Raw genomic sequence first — 13,093 nt, 5'->3', positions numbered from 1 at the left:
AGTGGACTTAACACAGTCCAGTTGCTCCTGTGGTGAGTGATTATTTTTGCCGTTTTAGGTTTTTACCTGATCTCTCCATCTGAGTTTGAACGATTCTCCCTATCTACCAGGAACATAACTGAGCCACATTGTGTGGTGGGCTGGGAAGGTCCGAGAGATCATTTGAGCCCAGTCACCAGTCTACGGTAAGTTGCAAATTAACAAATCAAATTGGGACTTTGTAGACAATTCTATCTGTGGAAGTGCCATTGTGATAAAGTGGAAGATGGAGAAGATTTGTCAGTGTTGATGAAGCATATCAATGCTAAGGAATGATGAACAACCCTTTTCAGAAGTAGCGTGCTGGGAAAACTTAGCTCTTGCAGCGTCTTGTGGAGAGAAAGAGTTAACACTTTTGAATACAATATAACTCTTCTTTGGAACCCTTTTCAGATGCCTGTTATCAGGATCAAACATGCCAAGGACATCTTTAGCACAGTTTGATCTAAAGCTGCTTGTACATTGTGTTTGTGTGACCTTTCCATTTCTTATCATCAGCAGTCCTCATCGTCTTCTAGATTGAATTCCTAGCGATGTTGTGATGTGCACTCAGCTATCACTAACAATTGACTGGTCGCTCCCTTTGTGCCTGACGGAGCCAAAACATTCTTCATTGTGTTTCGTGAAGCTGCCTTATTCTCCTGAACTAGGTTCAAACCCCGCTCCAGCATTTGAGCATCATTCTCGTTGACGTTGCAAAGCTGGGGGGGATTGGGAAACGAGGAGCAGGAGTGGGCCATTTCAGCCTGCTGTGCCATTCATGTTGATCATAGCTGATCATATTCAATATTAATTGATCCTGCCATCCTTCTGTATCCCTTGATCCTGTTAGCCCCAGGAGCTATAACTAATTTCTTCTTGAAATCAGACAACGTTTTGGCCTCACTACTTTGTGGTAGTGAATTCTGCACATTCACCACCCTGTGGATGAAGAAATTTCTTCTCCCCTCGGTTCTAAAAGGCCCTTATTCTCAAACTATAACCCCTATTTCTGGACTCCCCCTATCATTTGGGAACAATCTTTCTGAATCTACCCTGTTAGAATTTTAGTTTCTGAGATCCACCTCGCTCTTCTAAATTCAAAAGAATACAATCCTAATAGACTTAGTCTGTCCTCAGATGACAGACCTACCATCCCAGAAATCAGCCCAGTGAACCTTTGCTTGTACTCCCTTTTATAGCAAGGTCTGTCTTGTTTAACAGTTGCTGTTAACCTTGTCTACAGCCGTCTACAACTCGATGTTCTGTCTCAGGCCTAATTGTTTATAACTGCACTTTTGCTTCCTGCACAAACACAAATTTTCCTTTCTAAATATTCAGCAATAACTTGCAAGGATCCCCCAAGGTGAATCAAGCAAATGGAACTCATAAACTTCAGAACAAAGAGGAATGCAACTCATTGGGAGCTGCTGATGGTATGTTGTTGCTTCTTAGGGGAGCATTATTTAACAGCCTGATAAAAGCCGTGTGTTAATCGTTCATGGAATGGGTGAGGGAACTTTGAAAGTGGAGTTCCAGGGCAGCCATTATAAAGTGGACCAGGAAAGCTGTACAAATGTTTAAACTGATGAACCAGTGGAAGTTAAGTTTGTGAAGATTTGATTTTTTTTTAAATGTTGAGTGCAATGAACAGATTGTTCAGAGCCAACTTAAGCCTGAATGAAGTGGTGTGAAGGGAAGTTGGGTGGAATTCTCTCCAAATAGATTTATAGACAAAAGAAGTGCTGAACATGATGTGTTGCCCTCTCCAGGTGACTAAAACAAGAAGGGCTCTGGAAGCCTGTCTGGGAAAAGACTGCAGAGGGTGTCTGAGTTGATTTTGGATACAAAATATTGGCACAGTTAATCTAGAATATAGTCTATAGTGTAGGATTGGAGGATGCAGACTTGCACAAGTACTTTGGGGCTGACATGGAATAGATCTGAGAAACCTAATGATATCGCAACTTGAATGCAAATACGACTGGTTTTTTGTAATAAGATGCATTTTGTGGCGTGAAGGTTGTGGGACAGTAAGGTGGGTGATGAAGGTATGTTCATTTGTTAAAGCAGGAAAATTCTAGAATACCTGCAGTGAAAGAGGCCATTTGGCCCATCAAACCTGAGTCAATGACAATCCCATCCAGGTCCTATTTCAGTAACCCCACTAATCCCCCTGATACTAAGGGACCAAACAACCTAACTTGCTAAATATCAAATTAATCAAGAGGAATTGTTCTGTTTTTCTAGTAAATCAAATTGAAAGTAAACATTAATCTGTAAGACCTGTGGTTGTCTTGATGTTAAGCTGTTAAAATCTGATGGGCAGTAGGAGATTCTGGAGCAGCATGAATGTATTGGGCCAAATGGTCTGTTTCTGTGTTGTAAATACTAACTTGGGTGTGAAGTTCCTGCTTGTTTTATGACCAGGAGCGCTTGAGGATTTACAACTAGCGTTGTCTCAGACTCCGCTCGACTCTCCCAACAGCAGTGCTGACATCACACTGGACACAACGGGTGACCTGACGGTGGAGGACGTCAAAGATTATTTACCGTGAGTATAATGCCATAATTTCAGTGTTTGAAGCTGCATGTTAGTGTATATCTAAAGGCGGGGTCTGAGCCTTGCTTTGTTTGTGGCCTGTTTCTTATGGCTTTACTGTGAAGCTGGCTTTATTCATTTCCTTTTGAAGGTGATTGGTGTGTCCTATATATTAAAGCATGTGGATCCAATTAAAGATGGTACTGTGATTTAGTTCAGTGGAGATTTTGTTGCAAAGGCCATGTTGGCATGGCAACAAGAGGGCTCACTGCCAAGCTAATTCACCACTTTAAATCTGAATGCTATGACTTCAAATGGCTTTGCTCATCAAATGTGACATCACAGCAAGAAGTTTGAATGGAAAATTACTGTGATAAGGTTACAGGGGCACAGGAGTGGGCAGTGGTTTAAAACAATGAAGGGAAAAAAGACACTTGACACCAATTTTATTAACAAATGAATTGGAAAACCGGATTGAAGCTGTTGGCCAGGAACAGTTGGTGCCTGGCATTGTCATTTGGCTGCTTAATGTCAGAAAAATTGCAGTTTCAGTACTTGCTGTCTGGCAAACATTACTCAGTAGCCCCATACCCAAAACCTACTTTTGATCTCACTACTTCCCCGAATAAATGACAAAACCCTGGAATGTAAAGGTGACGCAAATGTATTTTTCTGCAGCCAAACTGTGCCACTGGCTTGGCAATGAGTTACCACCACCTTTGCTGATGTAAGGCGTGTTCAGCTCTGCAACCCAGCCTCTACTACAATACTAGATGCTAACTGAGACACCTGTGGGATGTTGTAATTGCACACTGGTTCTTAAGCTGTGTGTGAATGATGAAATTATCTTATTATCAATCACTGCTGCAATAAAATGTATACTGATGGAAGATAAGTCATGTAGGGTCAAAAGATTTTGTCCCAACCCTTATTAAGTAGCATATTTGCAAATGAGAGGCCATTTATGATGGGAAAGATTAGCCTTTCTACTTGAGGACTGCAACAATTTACAGAAGGGCATTAATAAACTTGCAGAATGGACAAAACTAGCAAAGAAGTTCACCTAACTGAAGGGGTACGTTTTTGGTAAGAAGAATGGGTGGCTACTTAAAGGTACAAGTCTAGGTGTGAAAAAGAAACAAGGGGATCTCTGAATACTTGCACTGCAGATTAGCAAGGCCATCTTTTTTGGAAAGAAAAGCAAACCAAGAACATGGCTTTGTTTCCAGACAGAGAATTGAGAAGTGGGGAAGTTATGCCAAGTCTGTATTGAATTTTGATTAAGTCACATTGTAATACGTGGAATTATATAGAGATGTGATACTTGTAAATGTAGAAGCATTGGAGAAGATGCAGAGAAGAGTCACATGGCTGACACCAGAAATGTGTGAGCATACACACCTGGAAAAGATTGGCTGAATCACTCTCTTGTAAACATTTGAGGGTTGACCTAATAATGGAGATCTTTAAAATAATGGTTTTGATAGTGGATACAGAGACTGATTTATGGAGGAAGTCATCAAGAAACCCCCAATAAAAAATTCAAGGGAATTCTTCACTGAAGTGTGAAAAGAATATGGAATGTGCTACCATGGAGTAGTTCGTGTGAATAGTATCATACACTTGATACGATTGCTAGTGTCAGTGCAGGCCTGATGAGTCAAAAGGCTTCTATCCGCACTGTAGCAATTCTGTGATTCTAGACAAATCTAGAAGTGTAAGGAAATAGAGATGATTTAAAAAAAAGATATGGTGAACCTAGTCAGGAGGAAAAGGAAGGTGTACAAAAGGCTCAGGGAGCTAGGAGATGTTAAGGATCTTGAGGAGTATAAGGATTGTAGAAAGGAGCTTAAAAGGGAAATTAGGAGAGCCAGAAGGGGTCATGAGAAGACCTTGGTGGGTAAGATTAAGGAGAATCCCAAGGCCTTCTATAAATATGTGAAAAGTAAAAGGATGAGAAGAGAAGGGATAGGACCTATAAAAGGTGAAGGGGGAAAGGTCTGTGTGGAACCAGAAGAAATGGCAGAGGTGCTTAATGAGTACTTTGCCTCAGTATTCACAGTGGAAACTGATCTGGGAGATTTTGCTACGGATTTGCAGCAGATGGAAAAGATTGAGTATGTGGATATTAAGGAAGAGGATGTGTTAGAACTTTTGAATTCTATCAAGATAGATAAGTCGCTGGGACCAGACGGGATGTACCCCAGGATACTGTGGGAGGTGATTGCAGAGCCCCTGGCGATGATCTTTGCGTCGTCAATGGAGACGGGAGAGGTTCCGGAAGATTGGAGGATTGCGGATGTGGTTCCTATTTTCAAGAAAGGGAACAGAGATAGCCCGGGAAATTACCGACCGGTGAGTCTGACCTCAGTGGTTGGTAAGCTGATGGAGAGGCTTCTGAGGGACAAGATTTACGAGCATTTGGAGAGGTTTGACATGATCAGAAATAGTCAGCATGGTTTTGTCAAGGGCAGGTCGTGCCTTACGAGCCTAGTTGAGTTCTTCGAAAATGTGACTGAACACATTGACAAAGGAAGTGCAGTGGACGTGGTGTACATGGACTTCAGCAAGGCGTTTGATAAGGTCCCCCATGCAAGACTACTTGAGAAGGTGAGAGGGCATGGGATCCAAGGGGCTTTGGCCTTGTGGATCCAGAACTGGCTTGCCTGCAGAAGGCAGAGAGTGGTTGTGGATGGGTCTTTTTCTGCATGGAGGTCAGTCACCAGTGGAGTGCCCCAGGGATCTGTTCTAGGACCCTTGCTGTTTGTCATTTTCATAAATGACCTAGATGAGGAAGTGGAGGGATGGGTTAGTAAGTTCGCCAATGATACGAAGGTCGGTGGTGTTGTGGATGGTCTGGAAGGGTGTCAGAAGTTGCAGCAGGACATAAATAGGATGCAGGACTGGGCGGAGAAGTGGCAGATGGACTTCGACGCGGATAAATGTGTAGTCGTCCATTTTGGCAGGACCAACGGGATGAATGAGTACACTATCAAGGGCAGGAGTCTTAGCAGTGTTGAAGAGCAGAAGGATCTTGGGGTCCAGGTCCACAGGACTCTTAAATCGGCCTCGCAGGTGGAGGATGTGGTCAAGAAGGCGTATGGTGTACTGGCCTTCATTAATCGAGGGATTGAGTTTAGGAATCGGGAGGTAAAGCTGCAACTTTATAAGACCCTTGTCAGGCCCCACTTGGAGTACTGTGCACAGTTCTGGTCACCTCACTATAGGAAGGACGTAGAAGTTATTGAAAGGGTACAGAGGAGATTTACAAGGATGTTGCCTGGACTGGGAGGCATGCCTTATGAAGTTAGGTTGAGGGAGCTGGGACTCTTCTCCCTGGAGAGACGAAGGTTGAGAGGCGACCTGATAGAAGTTTATAAAATGTTGAGAGGAATAGATAGGGTGGATTCTCAGAGGCTATTTCCCAGGGTTGAAATGGTCACTACGAGAGGACACAGATTTAAGGTGCGGGGAGGCAAGTACAGAAGTGATGTTAGGGGTAAGTTTTTCACTCAGTGGGTGGTGAGTGAATGGAATCGGCTGCCGTCAGTGGTGGTGGAGGGGAACTCGCTGGGGTCTTTTAAAAGACTTCTGGATGAGTATATGGGATTTAATGGGATTGGGGGTTATAGATAGGTCTATGGATTGGTAGGTGTTGATGTGATCGGCGCAACTAGTGGGCTGAAGGGCCTGTTTGTGCTGTAGTGTTCTATGTTCTAGATGTAGGCGAGGAAAGATGGGAGACAGCTTGAGTGGAGCATAAACACTAAGAGGTACTGGTTTTGCTAAATGACATGTTTCTGTGCCCCATATGTTACGCCATTAGTAACATTTTTTTTGTTCCTTATTTCTGAATATAAATGCTAGCATTCATTAGCCTTTCTGATCTTTTGTGCCCCTCAGCCTCTTTGTTTCTAGTAGTTTTGGAATTAACAGAGGACTGAAATGCATATTGAAATCAAATGAAAGAATTTTTGTATCCTTATAATTTAAAATGTTTTCCACTTTTTTCAGGGAATGTTAGCAGAAAGAGATGGGTCTGAAGACACCTTGTGATTGGTTGGCTTAGCAGAAAGGGAATTTTACCAGCATTAACAGTCCAAGCTTCACACTGGGATCAGGGCCGTTGATGTGGATTGTGGTTTGAATTGTCACATCTTCAGTACCAAAAGACAATGATTTTTTTTTTAAAGAGGGACCTGGTCTGAATCTACATACCAGCTGCCTGCCTGCACCAGTACAAAGCCTCTTGCAACACTAAACGAATAATGTTATAAAACTGACTTCTGAGGAGAGATCACCTTAGTACTATAGGACAATTTTCAGTCTTTACTTATCACATCACATGAAGGAAACACAAATCTGGGAAATGTTTGATCATCAAGTTTTGTACTTTTTCCACATTCTTTCTTTCCTGGATGAGAACGAATTTTTAAAGATGGCGTCATTCTCATTTGTTCTCCAGCCAGTGAAATGCAACTAGAAATGACTGGGATCTTTTGCCTTCCAGGAACCTTTTGCAACTTGCTGCATTCTATGTAGTTTTGTATACTAATCTCAATGAATTTGAAGTATTAGGGCACTGCTATAGCTCAATGATGAGTCAAGTTCTCTTCGAAATGGTTTGCTTTTCAAAATGTCCTAACTTTATAATTGTGGTTTATTGTTAATTGGGTGTCAGAGGAGCACATCTTGAAGAAAAGGTCCACATCTGTATATCTCTAAGATTCATAATACAAGGAACTCATTTTATGCAGACTGGATTCTGCCGAACTTTGCTCTACTATAACCAGTTGAATAATGTGAACTTCTGCCTCTTTGGAGGAGCCCAGTGAATACATCTTTTCTCCTTCAGGGGAGTTGCCTGGCCCATGATCAGCTTCTCTTTCATTGTTGGTAAGATTGACACTGAAAGGAGTTGTGCGCGATTCTGTGCAGTCTGCTTCTGAAAATATTGTTGCTGACCTCATCTGTAAAGTTTAATTATGGACTCTACATTTTAAACACTTTTTGAAATGAGATTATGTAAAATGAAGTCTAAAGTGTAATCATCAATACATTTGCATCTTGAGTAACTCAGCTTGATGTGGGTCATCCCACCTCGCCTTCTCTTGCACCAATTTTGTATAGATGACAACTGGTGCATTTTAACTTGTTTTAAATATACTGCACAGTTTTCAGCAATTTCAACAACTTGCCTCTCTCTCCCACTACCCCCACAGAAAATAAGGAATTGATATTTTTGGGTTCTCATTTGTTTGTGTTTATCATGAAATGAAATTGAAAATATTTGTACTGCAGTTTTTCTCTCGACTGTTTCTACATGATGAGTTTTAAAGGCGTTTTTGCTCAAGTAAGCAAGCCTGTTGAGAGAAAAGATCTAGAATTGTTTTCAAAGTTTGAGTACCTTAAACTATCTAATCATGGCTTTTGTCAGTTGGAGTCAATTTTCCTGATTTAGAAAAGTCAAGTGCAGCAGTGGTTGTGCTTCCAGTAGATGTCATTTCTGTAGACTGACAGATACAGGGTAGAGACCCCTAGTGGTGATGGGGTGCTGCACTGGTATGTTTTTATTACTCACTCTCCCTGTAAATATTATTTCTTGTCAAACTGATAGTTTGAGCAAAATGGTACCATATTTGTAAATATGTCTCCTTTATTGTTGAAGGATCATTTTTTGTGATATCTACAAGGTTCTCCACAGGATTAACCGCATGTGGAATGCAGTCAGCATTTATTTCTTTCTGTTAAACTTTACTTTGTGAAGATTATGGAGGCTATTTTGATATTGACATCCCATACTCAATGAAACCTTGTAATTTTTAAAGGTTTGTGCTGTTTACAGTAACATTTTCTAGTAGAATGTGTTCAGTTACAGAAGCTGTTACATTATCTACAGATTTTGCTTTTAACAGTAATAAAGCATTTTGTGTCTCCTATGACTGTTAATTCACTGTCTTTTTCAATGCAGCAATGGGGATTTGTGGGAGATGTGCAACTGGTGATGAGGGAATAGACCCAGAATGATCAGGAATAAATTAGCATGTCAGACATTTTGGGTATTGGAATGTGCATGATTTACTCCTGTGGTGGGCAATGGGCCACATAAGGCCCATTAGGTTCTGAATGGGGCCCACAAGACATTTTGACTGAGAAACCAGCAGAATGTGATGACAATGTGGAGCTTTTTTCCTACTAGTATGACTGAAGGGATAGTTCAGGTAAAATAGGCACATAAGGTGACTGGGAGCCTTGCATTCCCTTTATGGCCAACCAACTCCTTGAGATTCCTGCACAAGGACACCAGGTCCTTCTGCACAGTAGCATGCTACAATTTTTGTATCATTTAAGTCCATTTTGCTGTTGTTGTTGTTGTTGTTGTTGTTATTCTTAGTGCACTTGCTATTTCTCCCACCATCTCTTTTCATATGCTGGGATGCATTCCATCAGGACCAGGAGCCTTGTTTACCATTAGCCCCATTAACTTGCCCAATACTACCTCTTTTGTGACAGTATTCCATTTTTTAAAATCATTTACACTACCCTGACTGTGTAGTAATATGCATTCTAATCCAATTGGCAAGTGGTGATTTGCTGCCAAGGGCTGATGAGAATTTTGTCCAACTGGCATAGATTTGACTTCAGTTCCACTTTGCACCACTCACCCAAAGATGTAATTCTTCAAGATTTTGGCACTTCAATATGTTTTCTTACAAATTAAAGTAACTATGATGTGTGACCCTTTATCTTAAAGTAAATCTGTGCTCTGGATGGATTGTGCCAGGACAGTAACTTTTTCCAGATCTTGATTTAAAAGCAATTGCTTCATTTGAAATCACTCTGCATTTGAATATAGGACCACTGGCCTCATCAAGCTCAATCTCTGGAGCTATACCAACAGACAAACTTAAATGTCACTTCTATCACTGGCAGTTATGTTTTTTAAATAGCTAGTCCTTTCTGACACACTGCACATGACAAGGAAATTTGTTCATATCTGCACAGTTAGGTTCCTCAAATGTAGCAGCATAAAGCATACTGCAGTAAAGAATTAACAGTTGGAAATGCCAATTACATGAGTGGTTTTATGGGGAAGAAATTGTTTATGGCCCTATCCAGACATGGTATTAAAAATGTATGTTAATATCATATGAAAATCAATATACAGTTCAAGATGCTGTTGTTTCATAACCTTTAACAGTGCCTTGTAGTTTTGCAAACATAACAGCATATGTAACAATTGTCATTGACAATAAGTTCGGGGTCAAGTTTTAAGAGTTTTTCTGACCTTAAGTGAGGTGATGCTTTAACTTTGGCACTAATTAATCTTCTCTCCAGAAAGTGGCTTTCTGGCAAGGGTAACCTGTGGGGCAATTCTGGCTTAAAAAAAAAATTCTCACCCATCATTACTTCTGAAAGCATTAAACCAACCCTGTTACTTTTCTTAATGTACAACTGTGGTTTGCAGACCTGGCACAGCAAGGAGGCCCAGAGCATAAAGTGGTGCGCTCCATTCACATAGCACTAATACAGAGAGTTAATGATGAGAATGCACCAGTTATACTGTAGATTCTGTAGTCAGATGTAAATGCTGTAAGAACCCTAACAGGCCAATCAATCAGCAAGCCTTCATTGCAATAACTGACTGTTCTAATTTGCCTTTAGAAAGTTGAGCAAATCATTTTTGATTTGTTCTTTTCATCTTGTTCTTGAACTTTTTTGTTGAACCGCCCCCCCCCCCCCCCCCCCCACCCATATTAAAAATGTGACTGAACGTCCTAAGCAAGTGGTTTTTTGAAGTTGCCCCAAGCATGAAAGCAACGTGTAAAGTTATGGGGTTCATTCCCTTTGCGGACGAGTCGTAGTTTACGTGGGTGATCACTGTCTTTGGCTCTCATGTGCTGGATGTAAACCTAAAAAGCAAAAAAACTCTGTCAGATCAATAGAAACATTCAGATTGGGCAGCAAATGAATATTATTAATCGTAACCAATTCAGTTTGAGCCCAATGTTTTTGTCTAATGCAGGGTGTTTCTTGAGACATTACTAAATGCATAATTCAACAACAGTCAGCCTTCTCCTATTTTGATATGAACCTAATCAGAATGTTAGCAGACTCTTCAACCTGGAAAGAAATCACACTAGACATATTCTTTCCTATCACAATATTTACAAAAACTGGAGACTGACCAGTAACACTGGCTAATACTTTTCCTGTTAGTGGCTCTCCCATAACACCATGGACCACTTAGTGTTTTTTTTTCTCCAACTTATTTTAAATAATGGCAAATAACAAGTATAATTATCTGTTTTAAAAAAAGCACCTTAATCATCAAGACAGAGTTAGATTTGGTATTGTGTAATGAGGGATTAATTGATGACCTCATAGTTGAGGATCCTCTAGGGAGTAGTGACCATAGTATGATAGAATTCAAAATTCAGTTTGTAGGTGAGAAAGTGGAGTCCCACACTAGCATTCTGGAAATTAACAAAAAGTAAGAGGCATGATGACAGATTTGGCCTGAGTAGAGTGGGCAGGAAGGTGAAACGATAAGGCAGTGGAGATACTCAAGTTCTGACAACTAAAATATATCCCAGTGAGGGAGATGATGGTAACGGGGGGTAAAAAACATCCATGGCTAAACAGAGGTTACGGACAATATAAAAGACAAACTAAACAATATTGAACTGGGATTGAGGGCAGGTAAGTCCCTCTAGGTCTGATGGCAGCAGAGAGTGGATCCATGTCCCCTGGACACAGGAAAGGTTCCAATGGATTGGAAAAATGTAATGTAATGCCCTTATTCAAAAAGAGAGGGAGGCAAAATGTGGGAAATTACAAACAATTGTTAGAAGAGGGTTAGAAGCAATATCATGACATTTGGAAAGTCAAAACGCTATCCATCAGAGTCAGCATGAAAGGCAAATTATGTTTGACTAAAGTTCTTCAAGGATGTAACAAACAAAGAGGATAATGGGGATCCTGCAGGTGTAATATATCTGGACGGCGTATTGATAAGGGGCCGCACAAAAGATTAATCGTAAGGTTAGATCACATGGGATTACTGGTAATTTATTAGTTTGGATAGGTGACTGATGGACAGAAGACAGTAGGGATAAATGGTTTTTTTCTGGATGGCACATAGTAACTAGTGAAGTGCCACAGGGTTCAGCCCTTGGGCCCCTGCTATTTACAATCTATATTAATGATTTGGATACAAGGAGAGAAGGGTCTATAGCCAAATTTGCAGATGACACAAAAATAGGAAAGTAATTGCAGCGAGGAAATAAACTTAAATGGATATAGGTTAAGAGAGTAGGCCAAAATGTGGCCGATGGAGTTTAACGTGGATAAGTGTGAGGTCATGTATCTTGGTTGGAAAAATGGGAAGACGGCTTATTATCTGAATGGAGACACACTTCGGGGTGCTCCAATGCAGAGGGATCTAGGTGTCCTCATTCATGAGTCACAGAAAAGTAGCAAGCTGGTACAGCAGATAAGAAAATGAATGGAATGTTGGCATTTAGAACTAAAGGAATGGAATATGAAGGTAAGGAAGTATTGTTGCAACTATACAAGGTATTGGTGGGTGAGTATTATGCACAGTTTTGATTCCCTTATTTGAGAAAAGGGTTGGAGGTAGTTCAAAGGAGGTTCACTAGATTGATTCCAGAAATGAGGATTTTGTCATATTGAACAGCTTAGGCCTATACTCTCTGGAATTTAGAAGAATGAGGGGACATAAAATTAAGGTAACAAGGTGATAAATGATATGAATAAAGTAGACATGGAGCAGATGCTTCCACTGGTTGTGCATTCTAAGACATGAGGTCATAGTCATAGGATAAGGGGTGGCAAATTTAAAACAGTTGAGGAGAAACTACTTCTCCCAAAGTGCAGTGGATGCTGGGACAGAGCAAATTTAAAGAGGAGTTAGACAGATTTTCAATCAGTAATGAGGAGAAGGCAGGAAAAGGGGGATAAGGAGCATATCAGCCATGATCAGATGGCCTAAATCTGCTTCTATATCTTATGAAGGACATGTTTACTTTAGTCTAAGTTCCCTAATGAAGTGACTGATCAAGATTAGTTATTTCCCTAGAGAATGGTGAACCTTTGGGCAGGCTGCACGGTTGGATGGTGGATGTTGATTCTGGTTGGATTCTGATTGAATTCCAGTGTGATCCTGGACTAGTTTTCATTGCCAGATGAGTTAGAGAAGGCTTTTTAGTTTCATCTGCTCATTCTCTTCATGCTGCCCTGCCCAATTACCAAAACTGCTCTGTGTACAGGTCTCTTTCCTTTCAGTCATTAAGTACAAGGTTTACCTGACATGCTTTAAGGCTTAGTTTGATCTCCACCTGACTGGTCTGTGTTCCCACCCACATGTAAACCTGAAAAGACAGAAAAGCACCATTATTGAGGAGTTGAGCACATATCGGAAAAACAGCAGGATTTTTATATTGCCAGAGAACAAAGAACCACACAGCACAGGAACAGGCAACCTTTGGCCCAAAAAGCCTACACTGACAC

General features: G+C 40.8%; 2 protein-coding genes across 3 annotated transcripts in view; one reads left to right on the top strand and one right to left on the bottom strand.

Moving 5' to 3' along the window:
• The window catches only part of llgl1 (LLGL scribble cell polarity complex component 1), a 99,428-nt gene extending 90,929 nt beyond the window's left edge, over positions 1–8,499 (top strand). For both annotated transcript variants that reach the window (XM_080206622.1, XM_080206621.1), the window contains exons 20-23: positions 59–185; positions 1,360–1,454; positions 2,449–2,572; positions 6,575–8,499. In XM_080206622.1, the coding sequence (XP_080062748.1) occupies positions 59–185; positions 1,360–1,454; positions 2,449–2,572; positions 6,575–6,584 (356 nt within the window). In that variant the 3' untranslated portion in view covers positions 6,585–8,499. The remainder of the gene's footprint in view (positions 1–58; positions 186–1,359; positions 1,455–2,448; positions 2,573–6,574) is intronic.
• Positions 8,500–10,295: 1,796 nt separating this feature from the next.
• flii (FLII actin remodeling protein) overlaps positions 10,296–13,093 on the bottom strand; it is a 68,577-nt gene continuing 65,779 nt past the window's right edge. The window contains exons 29-30 of the mRNA XM_080206620.1: positions 12,889–12,954; positions 10,296–10,473 (exon numbers count right to left, since the gene is read on the bottom strand). Coding sequence (XP_080062746.1) covers positions 10,339–10,473; positions 12,889–12,954 — 201 coding nt within the window. The 3' untranslated portion in view covers positions 10,296–10,338. The remainder of the gene's footprint in view (positions 10,474–12,888; positions 12,955–13,093) is intronic.

Source organism: Carcharhinus amblyrhynchos, chromosome 18 (genome assembly GCF_965287045.1).
Source record: "Carcharhinus amblyrhynchos chromosome 18, sCarAmb.v2.hapA, whole genome shotgun sequence".
Classification (NCBI taxonomy): domain Eukaryota; kingdom Metazoa; phylum Chordata; class Chondrichthyes; order Carcharhiniformes; family Carcharhinidae; genus Carcharhinus; species Carcharhinus amblyrhynchos.
The sequence above is the reverse complement of the archived record's forward strand: the minus strand, read 5'-3'. Positions and strand labels throughout refer to the sequence as shown.